Genomic DNA, 13453 nt, shown 5'->3' with positions numbered 1-13453 from the left:
CACTGCGGCACCGACTCTGGATTCATCATCATCATCATCATCATCATCATCATCATCATCATCATCATCATAATAATAATAATTTTAAGTAAAGAGGTAGTTTTTCCACTCAATCCCGTTCTCTCCCTGTTGATACGGCAATTCTGTGAGTACGCAAACTCACACTGTGTCGTGCTGGATATCACTCAAGATGGATCTCATTTGGAAGATTAAATGCTTTTTCATTGCTTTTTCCCATTTTGGTTTCAAATCTACAGTAAAACAACCATGCAACGCACACCCTGACCTCTCGCCTGGATTCACCAGCCGTTAGTACTACTTTAGATGTCCTGGTTAGGTTTTCAGAGTCACTTGGGAAGAAGGAACCTCAACTTAGAAAATTCCTCCATCACACTGACCTATGAACAAGCCTACGGAGTGTTTTCTTGATTGGTGATTGACATGGGAGGACCCAGCCCTCTGTGGACCCTGTCACCCCTAGACTGGTGACCCCGAGTTGTATAAGAAAACAGACTTAACTTCCCAAATCTTGAGAAAGACATGATATCCAGGTACAAGAAACATTCAAACAGACATGACCATAGAAATACAGTGGCAGACATGCTCAGGACAGAGAGGAGCATCACCCTGCACAAGAGGGGCATGTCAAGTCACATTAGAAATGGACAGCAGACTTCTCAGAAGGACTCTAAATGCCGGGAGGGTGGAAATGCTACATTTTGGGTCCTGAAAGAAAATAACTATAAGCCGAGATTACCACAGCCAGTAAGGTTCTCCTTCGCAGTGGGAAGGACTGTGACAAGGACAAGCGACGGAGACCATGGCCACGAGGCTGGAGTCACAAAAGAAACTTGAGGGAATTCTATACCTCAAAGAGAAAGAGTCTCGTGAACACCAACAGTGTGTTCAACAGTGTGAATACATTCCACTAGGAAAAGGTATGGCCACGGGGAATAAGAAAGCCAGGAAACCTAAGCAAAACCAGAATGAGCCAAAACAGAACAAAGAAAAACACTCCGACAGACTTGCTGGATAAACTTCAAAAGGAGAGAAAAGAAGAACTGTGCCTGGCACATGGGCAGGATTCTGAGAAAGAGGGAAGAGCAAATCCTTCTGATCCTCTGAAACATCCAAACCACAGTGTGCCTCTTGTTAGGAAACGCCAAGGGCATGGGAGGAGGCAGGAGAATCACTGCAAAGGAAAAGCTTACCCCAGAAGAGAACTGACCTACACAAACGTGCCTCCAGCAGGAATAGAAGATTGGGGTTCTGTGGACCGCAGAGTATTAGAAGATAAAAAAGACATCACTCTCATCACCCCACAAAAAAGAAACCAAAGCAAAACAAAATGAAAAACAAAAACAAAAAAAACAAAAAATGCAAAGTCGGCACACGTTTCTGCAAGATTCAAAATAAAAATCAAGACTAAGACGACAGACATACTTTGTCCTGTGGGTCATTGTCATTTGGGGGGTTCACAGCTGAGTTAGATGATGATGACCCCCCACCCCAGCCCTAGCAGCCTGCACAGCACCTTCCAGTTCTGTGAAAGCTAGCCAGCAGGGGAGAGCTTCCTGCTCAGTACCAACTTGATGTTTTCTAGGTTCTGTGACCAGTGTGTGTGCTGTCTTCAGCAACAGGCTCTACCCATCAAGTGCTGCTGAACAGAATAGCAAAGTCTTCATTGCTGAGGGGTCTGAGCATCGGCTCCTGGGCACTGATACTTGTAGCTCTATTTAGTTGGCAACTTAAGGGATTCTGGGAGGAACATTATCCTCTGTATAAGATAACTCCAGTTAAAGCCATTTATTAATATTCTTGATTCATATATAGTTATATATAGCTACATAAATTCATATATATGCTATATACATAGCTTATAAAATAGACTTTATATAGCTTTTTCAAACATCCTTGGAGTTATTTATCCCTCTCCTCACTTCCTCCTCACTCCTACCTTCCATACCTGTCCATATGCCATGGCTTCAACAGTGGCAAGAATGTTTGGGGTAACCAACTGCTTTCTGGCTGGATTTGGGGTAACCAACTGGTTTCTCGCTAGATTTGGAGTAACCGCTTTCTGGCTGTATTTAGAGCTTGGTCTAGAGGAGGGAACGCCTGCCTAATGCAGTAGATTGGCCGGGACGCACCGCTGAAGAGCTCACACTCACCAGAGGAGCACCTACTACTATTTTTCTGCTAAATGGGCACAGTGTCAAACTGTCCTTCAGATTCTTAGCTCTGTACAGACAGATGAGGGTAGATCTCAAACTGCACCAGGGAAGTTTCCTTTTGCAGTAGACAACAGATAATGCAGAGGTTCACAACTGAACATCTGTAGCAACACGCACGTGCACACAGTTCAAGGGCCATGATGGAAGAGAGGGCAGAGAGACTCTAGATAGAGTCAGAAGTCAGGGAGCACCAGAACAAAATGGTGTCTTCAGGACATAATAGGTCGACTACTGTACTCAAGACCTAGCAGCTGTGGCTGCCTATACAAAGCAAGAGCAAAATCAAGCCAGTCAACACTGCAGCAATGGGGCGGGAAGTTCATGAGCCCTCACCACGAGAAGCTATGGATAGTCGAGAGTCTATTTATAGAGAGTCTTCTAGAGAGAGTCCCTTTTTCTTAAAGGCATGGGCTCTGGTAAATCGACCACACGTCAGTGGAAGTCCCCACACCCAAGTAGGATACAGGCAGCAGGAACTGGACTCAATAGGTTAACTATCTAGAAAAAGCATAACAAAGTTGGAGGGAGATGGAGGTGGAGAGGAGCTGTGGGAGGATCTGTAGGAGGAGCTGTGGGAGGAGCAGTGGGAGGATCTGTGGGAGGATCTGTGGGAGGATCTGTGGGAGGAGCAGTGGGAGGATCTGTGGGAGGAGCAGTGGGAGGAGCAGTGGGAGGAGCTGTGGGAGGATCTGTGGGAGGAGCTGTGGGAGGAGCAGTGGGAGGAGCTGTGGGAGGATCTGTGGGAGGATCTGTGGGAGGAGCAGTGGGAGGAGCAGTGAGAGGATCTGTGGGAGGAGCTGTGGGAGGATCTGTGGGAGGAGCTGTGGGAGGATCTGTGGGAGGAGCTGTGGGAGGAGCAGTGGGAGCATCTGTGGGAGGGTCTGTGGGAGGATCTGTGGGAGGAGCAGTGGGAGGATCTGTGGGAGGAGCTATGGGAGGATCTGTGGGAGGAGCTGTGGGAGGAGCTGTGGGAGGATCTGTGGGAGGAGCTGTGGGAGGAGCTGTGGGAGGAGCTGTGGGAGGAGCAGTGGGAGCATCTGTGGGAGGGTCTGTGGGAGGAGCTGTGGGAGGAGCAGTGGGAGGATCTGTGGGAGGAGCAGTGGGAGAAGCTGTGGGAGGAGCTGTGGGAGGAGTTGTGGGAGGAGCTGTGGGAGGGTCTGTGGGAGGAGCTGTGGGAGGAGCTGTGGGAGGAGCAGTGGGAGGAGCAGTGGGAGGAGCAGTGGGAGGAGCTGTGGGAAGAGCTGTGGGAGGGAGCTGTGGGAGGAAGGGTGTGGGAACAATCAAAACACAGTTTATGAAATTCTTAGAGACAGTAAAATAAAAAAACAAAATAGCATTAGTCTAGCTCTAGGGGATCTGACACCTCTCCTGGCCTCCACAGGAGGCCTCTCTCTCACTCTCATCTCTCACCTTCACACACACACACACACACACACACACACACACACACACACACACACAGTTTTTAAAAGCACAGTAAGATCATAGCATCTCCATTCATCAGACATGCAAACCTGAATGTTTTTCTTATGAATGAGGCACATGACATGCCCACCGCTAGGCAAAGGGGCTTTGGAGCCACCTCCCCATCTCTGTGTCTGCAGCACTCAGAGCTCGGTGAGGGACGGGGTGCTGACAACTGGGTACTGGAAAACAAACAAACAAACAAACTAGCCGTACTGAAGTGAGTTGAGTCTTATCTGAAAACTGCCTTGTTCAAGAAGAGCTTGAAATGTGTTGGTAACTCTGACAGTGGTGGTGAGGTAAAATGTGTTTCTAAAATATCTATACAGGAAAGAGGAAAGGAATACAATAGGCAACCCATTTAACAGGAAACGCAGGGTCTACTAACATTCTCTCCTTTTATGACAGGCTAATTAATCATTCCCTTTTCATCTGAGGGAAGAAAAATCAGCCTTCTTGGAAAGGAGGAGATTTCGGGTTGTGTGACAGCTTCGAATCACGCTAAACTTCAGCTGAACTTTCATATTAAATAGACATATTAAAGAGAAGTCTCACCGTGTTGCAGGCCTGCTGACTCCGGATCTGATCTAGCAAACTGAGCGGAGAGGGGTTAGCAAATCTGACAAGCATGCAAGCCTGACAGGTGGTACCCAGCTTGACTGAAGGGGAAGCTTCACTTCCTCCAGAAGTGAGTGAGATTCCATCTGCCCACCCACTGCTGTAACTATGCTTCTCTCCTGGATGACATCATGGCTTCCTGCTCCTGTCCCTCTGCACTGCACTACCCTCTCTTGCTCCCCAGTCAGAGGCATTCCTTGTGATGTGGTTCTGACTTTACTCAAGTACATGGGGATAAAGGGCAGCTCTCTAAATCCTTTTCACAGGAGTATGCTCACATACCCATTAAGTACCCATAAACTGGAAGTCTCACCCCAAGATAACTTCGAGCTGCTAAATCTCCTAGAGCAACTCCTGCTCTTACTGACTGGAACAACTCTCCAGAGCAAAAGGCAGCCTGAGGATGCTGGGTACCAGAGGAGCAGGTACACTGGCTAGGGAGCTCCAACTTCAAAGACTGGAACCTTCTGTGTGCCATATACCAACCCTTCCCTTTCCTATCCAAAGATACGTCAAGATTTACCTCTCGGCAACAAACTGAACTTCGGAGCAGGAGCAAACACATCCAGTTACCTTTCTAGATGAAGGCTGGGCATGAGAGGCAGCCATCTTGCCTAATATATTGCTCTAATTCCAAGCTATATGTTCACACCAATCAAAACAAGTATGCTCACGCCTTTCAAGTACCTGTCAGCTAAGACTTTAACACATAAAAATGGGAGTCTGCCTCCACTTTAAAGCTTTAACTACTGGCAAGCTGAAGAGCTGGTCATAGTCACTGTTCTTTCCGCCGGGTTATCTACTTATTACTTAGCTTTCTAATAAAAATGTGCTTTTATTTATGTGGAGGGTGAATTAGGCATATACATGTAGGGGCTCCCAGAGAGACCAGAAGAGAACATTGGCTCCCCTAGGGCTGGAGTTACAGGTAGTTGTGAAGCACCCAATACGGGCGCCGGGAAACTGAACTCAGGACCTCTGCAGGTGTGGCAAGGGATCTTACCCACTGAGCTGTCTCTCTAGCCCCTACCTGTACACTTTATATACTATTTAGAATATAAGGATATATTGCACTATTATTCTGGCTAATGTTAGTTAGACTAATGTCATTAGGCTTTTGATTATTTTTAACTTATATTTGCAGTTTTAAACCAGGAAAGAGAAAACTATAAATAAACCATGACCCACCTTATGAAGCTAAAGAAAGAGGAACTTGTTGCTGTGGTCTAAATGTGTTGAGATCCAACCCCCAATGCAGCAGTACTATGAGGGGAGGCCTTCTGGATGTGACTTGATCTGGACAGGATTGACACCCTATAGCAAATGGCAAGAGGAACTTATCTATCTCCTCAATGAAGCAGACACAACTTGTCCCTCACAAACGCTGAACCTGCCTGTGCCTTGCTCTTGGGCCTCTCTCCCTGTCTCTGGAACTGTAAGAAATATGTGTAACTGTTCATGCACCTCGTCAATGGGGTTACTGTTTGTTTTCTGAAGACTGTCAACAGTGCTGAGACACTTTTTTTTGCTAAGTCACGCTCCCAAGCTGCTGAAGAATTTCTAATTTTGAAGCAAGGTCACAGCGGCAAACTGAAATCATTTTATATGTAAGTTGATGTCAAGGGGACACATGATTGGACAGTAGAGAGTGGGCAGGGGACAAAGTTTTTTAAGGCGGGTGAGAGGAGGCAGGAGAAGCGGTGAAGAGTATTTGGACTCGGGTGATCTTATTGACGTTAGGGAGCTAGGACTATTTTCAAGGGTTTCTATAGGTCAATTTGTCTTATCCAGGTGGGCGGAATATGTCTTTGTCAAACAGTTGTAAGCTTACCGTGTGGATGTATTGTGGATTGAGACTTTAACGTATACATCTAATTGCTAAATTACAAGTCTCTGGGACCCTGATTTTCCCGGGCTGTGAAGGACAGTGTGTGAAAGCGATGGCCGAGAGGCAGCTGGAGCGGATCCCGGTGAGATCGAGAGAGACGTGTGTGCGCCAGGCGTGGTAACTGCCCGCCTAGGGGACCACGTGGCAGAGTAGCAGCCGGGTCCACATATGGTGCCGGCACTGGACGGGATCAAAGGTTACCACACTTTTTAATTTAGCACAACAATTCTAGAGCTGAGAAAACTGTTGGGAAGTGATAAGCTCCAGATGGGTGCTATCCGTGTGGATGATAACAACCACCCCCACCCTGTCAGTTCTGCTCCCCTGTACCCACTCAGCCAGAGCTGGCGTCACAGCCACGCAAAGCAGTATGAAAATCCACAGAAAGGCTTCTTTTTAGGTATGCAGAGCATACATACAAATAAATGTCTCAGTGGCCCGAAGTCACCAAAGAATGTCCTGGATTTATTTCCCCTTGCTGTGATTAAAATTTCCTGACAAGCACCGTTTAGGAGAGAAGGGGTTAATTTTGGCTCATGAGGGGTTATAGTTCATCACCATGGCAGCAGGAGCACCAGGCTGGCCCACCACAGTGAGTCAGCAGCTAGAAACACAGGGTAAATCAAGGCACACCGCTCTGCTCAGCTCACAGTCTTCACTATTGTAACCCAGGCCACACCCACTCACTAGTGCCTCCAACCAGAGCCAGGCAGTCCATCACTGGGACGACTCCTCTCCTAGGGTACTCTGGGTCCTGTAAAGTTGATCAAACTAACCATCACACAAGGATAGGGGGAAAATTAACACTGAAGTCGGGAGCAAAAAGGCAATTTTTTTTTTATAAAACCAAAATACTGATAGGAAAACATGAGATTATTGGTAACTTGATGCCAATAAATTCAAAACTGAGATGAAATGGGCAAATTTCTTGAAAAACACCAATTATCAAAACTCAAGATCAATTAAAAACCAATCAACTTAATCCATTTATCTCACCCACAAAGCAACTCAAACACAGGACTGGAATTACGGACATGATGAGCTGCCACAGGGTGCTGGGATTGCAGGTGCACACTCCTCCTGTCTGCACAGCTGGGATGCAGGTGTGTACTCCTCCTGTCTTCATAGCTGGGGTTACAGGTATCCACTCCTCCTCTCTGCACAGCTGGGATTGCAGGTGTGCACTCCTCCTGTCTGCATAGCTGGGATGCAGGTGTGCACTCCTTCTGTCTGCACAGCTGGGATTACAGGTGTGCACTCCTCCTGTCTGCACAGCTGGGATTGCAGGTGTGCACTCCTCCTGTCTGCACAGCTGGGATTGCAGGTGTGCACACCTTCCACTATACAGCTGGGGTTACAGGTGTATACTCCTGTCTGCACAGTTGGGGTTATAGGTGTCCATTCCTCCTGTCTGCAGAGCTGGGATTGCAGGTGTGCACTCCTTCTGTCTGCACAGCTGGGATTACAGATATGCACACCTTCCACTGCACAGCTTGGGTTATAGGTGTATACTCCTCCTGTCTGCACAGCTGGTATTGCAGGTGTGCACACCTTCCACTATACAGCTGGGGTTACAGGTGTATACTCCTGTCTGCACAGTTGGGGTTATAGGTGTCCATTCCTCCTGTCTGCAGAGCTGGGATTGCAGGTGTGCACTCCTCCTGTCTGCACAGCTGGGATTACAGGTGTGCATGTAGATGCTGAGGATCCACACCTGGTCTTCCTGTTGGCTTGAAGCACCTTACTAAATGAGTCATCTTCAGAGACCCTTCAACAGGACTTTCCATGCAAACTGTTATAACATACTATAAAAGTCATAAGAAAACGCATAGGTTCTAAGTATAGCCAAATAAGTTGGAAAAACATTTAAGTCTAAAATGTAAACTCTAATCTTCAAGAAAAGGTAGCAAGTCCAGTCAAGTAATTTTTCACAAACATGCCAAAGAAGTTCAACACAAAAAAAAAAAAAAAAAAAAAAAAAAAAAGAATCTGACCAACATATTGTACTGGAAAATCGATTTATGTGGAAAAAGTAAACCTCAGCCTGACAGTGACCAGTCTCCAGGATCACAGTTCCATCTACAATGAACAAGGCTAACCTGGGCAACAGACAGGCTGCTGCAGAAATGACAGAGTATGACTTCTGAGGTCACACCACAAAACACATTGTGACACCTTCCCTGTTTCTGTTTCCCTCCCTCTGCCCCCTGGCTTCCTCTCTCTTCTCTTCCTCCCTCCTCTCCTGTGGAAGACCCACAGAGTCAGTGACCACATCATAAGGACACCTAAGAAGTCTTAAGACATGCTCATGAGCCAGGAGCTTGTTCAACAATCAGCCTGGTTTACCAAGCCGGACAATCCCATCTAAGTGCCAAGCCTGGCATGGCCCTGGTGGGGACAGAGTGACATGGCTCCTACCCTTGGGATAAGGCCCCGGTGTGAACCTCCACAAGTGTCAATGTCTGCTGTGGGCTTAAGACTTGTTTATATAATAATGTACATATGTCACATTCCTTGGAGGAATGTCCTCTCTGTTAATGTTAATGACTGTCAGGAGTCATCACAGGAGAAGTTAAAAACTAGCAGGTGATCTTCCTGAGATGGGTCCACCTTGGATTAAAATCTGTGATGGATTTGCCCCAGTAGGCAAAGTCCAAGAAAAATCCATTTTAGGAAAGATTGCTGTTATTAATTTGCTTTCCTGTTATTATTAAGCACACATAACAATCAGTAGGTACTGGCCCGCCTTTTTGAGAAGATCTCTGTAGTCCTATGAAGATGCACTGTCTTATAGCGATGCTCTAGAGACAAATGAATAATGACTCTATAGAATTCCTGACCTGATTTCAATAATTTTAGGAAGAAAGCTTTTAGAGATGGTCTTAGTTGCTAGAAAGATGTAATAAATTTAGAATCAAGAATAGAATGTGCCCACTCCTCAGAATAGTAAGGAAAAGCTGCATAATAAGAAATACAGTGAGCTTTCATGATCACACTAAAATGAGAAATGGACTGGGGACAATTTTGTGTTCAAGGAGAAACAACTGTCGGGCCCACGCAGAGTGTGGGTGTGTGAATGTTTGAATGTATATGTGTCTGTGAATATTTGCCTCTACACAGCATCATAATTCTTTTCCTTTCTTTCCTCTCTGGTTCACAAAGAGTTAACCACCTTAGCCAGAGGGATTTCTGGCCTGCTGACCAGAGAAAGGAGTTCCAGTAATAAATCTTTTCACTTATCCCCAGCTGATTTATGATGAGATGCTAAAAGTTTTCTCACCTCAGAGGAACTCAAGACAGGCAGGTGAGCCACTGAAGCCAACTAAGTGACTTAAACTTAAGACAGGTGTGATGGTTTGCATATGCTAGGTCCAGGGAGAGGCACAACTGGAAGGTGTGGCCCAGTTGGAGGTGTGTCACTGTGGGTGTGAGCTGCCTTCCACTAGCAACCTTCATATGAAGATGTAGAACTCACAGCTCTGCCTGCACCATGCCTGCCTGGATGCTGCCACGCTCCTACCTTGATGATAACGGACTGAACCTCTGAGCCTGTAAACCAGCCCCAATTAAATACTGTCCTTATAATGTTGCCTTGGTCATGGTGTGTGTTCACAGCAGTGAAGCCCTAAGACAGCAGTTAAACATTCTCTTATTATACAGCAATCCTAAATCTCTAAGACCTAATCTTACCCCCACCGATGCTCTTTCCTCTCTGATGCCTCAAAAAGAACAAAGAACAAGAAAGAAGACCTGCAGGGGCTGCCCCACACAGCAAGTGACTCCATGATGATCAGACAGCATGAGTCCAGGAGGTGAAGGTATAGCTAATGTGTCTCAGCAAAATGGTGAATGCTGGGACCTTACAGCCTTTAAGGCTGTGGGAAAGAGCTCTAAATACATTGGGCTCAGAAATAAATAATTTCTCAATTATGCAAAAATATAATGATGCACTAAGAATTCTGAGAGGCTTCATAAATCTAAAGAACAAAGGCTACACTATGTATGAGCCACCTTGGACAGATCTCTGAATTCTTTTGCAATGTTAAGAAAAGAAATGTATGCTTGCTGTCTCTTAAGAATTGCAGTAAATGACTGGATAGATATGTAAAATAAACAACTAGACTTGTATTCTAATGGAGATGAGCTATCCAGAGAATTTAGGATAAAAAGAACTGCTTGGAGAACAGAAAGACATATAGACACACACACACACACACACACACACACACACACACGCAAGCAAGCAAGCAAGCAAGCAGGACATGAGCAGAGAGATCTCTTAGAATAGCAAGCAAGCAGAATACAGACAGAGAACTCTCTGGGGAGAAAGCAGAGCATACAGAAAAGCAGACTGGAAAGGCTGTATCAAGAAGGACACAACTTGGATCCACAGTTTGACTTCAAGTTGTTCTTTTCACTGCTCCCAGATACCGTCTCTCAGAACCCCTCTCCTTGCTGAGGCTGGTCCTTGGCATCTAAGCCTCCAGGTGACCGCACCCCAGGTGACATTTCAACTGTAACTTCTGAGACCTTGAGGCAGAGCCGATCAAACGCCCAGTCTACTGAAATTACATGAAATAGTAAATGCTATCTAGATCCACTAATTTGGGGGCAACTTGTTGCAATAGGTACGTCACATAAGGCCTGCATTATGTCGTCCTGGTTAGTTTTATGTCAGCTTGACACAAGCCAGAGTCATATGCATAGAAGGAACCTCAATTGAGAAAATGCCACCATGAGATCCAGCATAAGACACTTTCTAATTAGTGACAGATGGGGGAGGGCCCAGCCCATTGTAGGTGATGTTATTGAGCTGGTGGTCCTGGATTCTATAAGAAAGCAGGCTGAGCAATCCTTGAAGAACAAGCCAGTAAGCAGCACCCCACCCCCCATAGCCTCTACATCAGCTCCTGCCTCTAGGTTCCTGCCCTGTTTGAGTTCCTGTCCTGAATTCCTTCACTGATGGACAATGATGTAGACATGTAAGCTGAATAAATTCATTCCCAAGTTTCTTTAGTTGTATTTGTTTCATCATAGCATGAGTAGCCCTAACTATATGTAAATGAATTTAATATAAACCAGATGATAACATAAAAGCTAGAATTGTGAATCTTTTCAATGAGGCAAAGCAAAAGATCATCATGCTTCAAATACAAAGCAAAGATTGTATTTGAAAAGTAATACACCCAGAGAGAGAAAGAGAGGGAGACAGAAAATATGGCCCTTGTTTATAAACCTAGCACTGGGGAGGTCAAGACAAGAAAGTCATGATTTTGACACACACATACACACACACACACACACACACACACACACACACACACCCCGCCTCACATGCACTTAACATAGTTGATCAAAATAAAACACTGGTCTGGAAATTTGGTTTAGTGGGTCAAGAGTACCAGTGAAAGTCCCACACAGGAAGTCATCATAAGTCCAAAGCTGGGGGGCAGCATAAAGACAAGTGGAGCCCGGGGTGGGGGTGGGGCAGTCATTGGCCAGCCAGTCTAGCAATTTGGGAAGCTCCAGATGTAATGAAAAACATGTGTCAACCTCCGGCCTCCACACTCCTCCCCATGGGCACACACACCCACACACATGTACATGCACTGCACACAAAAATAAAATAAAGATTTTCTGACAGGGTTTGCCCTCCTTAGCAGGGGCACCACTGAAGACTTTCAAAAAATAAATTCTGCTTTATTAAAAACACAACATCTCAACCAGGTCCTCAAAATGCTCGGCTTATTGGTGGGCTAAAACTCCTATGTGACAATTAATTTGAGTTCCTTACTGGTGACATTTACCAGCACATTTTACAAAAAGTAGAAAGTTGTTTCAGTGTTAAAACTTGGTATTTCTATGTGGCTCTCTGAGGAGAAGTGATGAAACTTGTAAATATTATTTTCCATCTTCTGGTCTTGAGCCAATCAAATGGACTTGTTTACCAAATTAATTTAGAACCAGAAGTTGTACACAAACAAACCAAGATGTTAGGATGTTGTGACGACTGAAACTGGGGGATGAGGGTGGGGTGAATACTTTCTTGTGCTCCTCCTATTGAAGACTAGCCACTGTTCACTGAATACGGGATACTCCTCAGTTTGTGAGCGTGAAGTGAATTATCTTAAACACACACCCTAATATCATGGTGAAGGCCAGATTCAGAGAAGCCACACTTTAATAACTTGGTTTCCCAACCACAGAAATGAGAAAACAGTAAGTTCTATTAGCACCACTCTGCAAGCCAGGGAACTATTAACAGAAGTGTCCGGGTCACTGAACCTCTCGAATCCCAGCAAAAACAGTGCACGTGATTAAAAACCAATCAAGTGATAGTATATCATAGAAGGGCAAAATAGAAGCTACCTAGGCGAAGTTCACTTTTTTTTTCCATACCCCCTGACTTTACTATAAGGAGTGGACTCAAGAACTTCAAGATCAGGGGAAAGCAGTAAACCGAACTCATTCAGAAGCTGTGCGCAGGTCCTGTGTGCCACAAGCACCTGTTTGCACACACCTCTTCCAGCCAAGGCTCCTAAGCAGCACAGACGTGCAAACCCACCAGTGCCTGACTGCATGGCCCTAGAGGGAGAGCTTGCAGGGGAGCTGGAAGGAAAGTGGGGAGTACAGGGTGCTGCCCCCTCCCCCACGCCCGCAGCTCTCTCCTCCCGCCCCTTTCCACCGCTGCGGATACTCACAGCTCTGGTCTCATATAACACCAGCTTCTGGACCGAACTGATGATGGGGGCAGCGGCCGTGGGCATGGCTCCAGCCAATAGAGGTCCCCCTACAGGGCACCAGGCCGCGGCCCAGGTCGTGACAGCTCCGGGTACCCCTGGAGAAACACTCAGCAGCCAGCAGCCGCCGGGCGCTTCCGGAATCCCGGAGCCCCGCCTCCCAAGGAGCCCGGTCTAGACGCGAGGGGCGGGACTACAGGATCACTACGTTGCTAAGGGCGGACGCTAACGGTGCCATCTTTCTTAAGGGCAGGCTCAAAAAAAAAAAAAAATCTGGTCTATGTTGATCTTTAAAGAAAAGAGATCAGGTGATTGGGTTCTCCTTTTGAAGTGGCTTCTCTGTGATGTAATTGGTCTGCTTTTTCCTATCTTTATTTTCCTGAAACCTGTCTCCTGGATGCCTGTGATTTTCCCCTCTTTTGTCGCCTATTTTATTCCTAGGAGAATCGGTAAAGTTCATATTGTGGCAGTATGGCCCACAAATCTTCCTTAATTACTTAAATGTGGCG

At 46.1% G+C, this 13453-nt stretch overlaps 1 protein-coding gene across 1 annotated transcript in view; it reads right to left on the bottom strand.

Moving 5' to 3' along the window:
• FIG4 (FIG4 phosphoinositide 5-phosphatase) overlaps window positions 1–13021 on the bottom strand; it is a 104719-nt gene extending 91698 nt beyond the window's left edge. Inside the window, exon 1 of the mRNA XM_080937815.1 lies at window positions 12906–13021. Within this exon, the coding sequence (XP_080793941.1) occupies window positions 12906–12971 (66 nt within the window). The 5' untranslated portion in view covers window positions 12972–13021. The remainder of the gene's footprint in view (window positions 1–12905) is intronic.
• Window positions 13022–13453: the final 432 nt, after the last annotated feature.

Source organism: Micromys minutus (assembly GCF_963924665.1).
Source record: "Micromys minutus genome assembly, chromosome: 25".
Classification (NCBI taxonomy): Eukaryota; Metazoa; Chordata; class Mammalia; order Rodentia; family Muridae; genus Micromys; species Micromys minutus.
The sequence above is the reverse complement of the archived record's forward strand: the minus strand, read 5'-3'. Positions and strand labels throughout refer to the sequence as shown.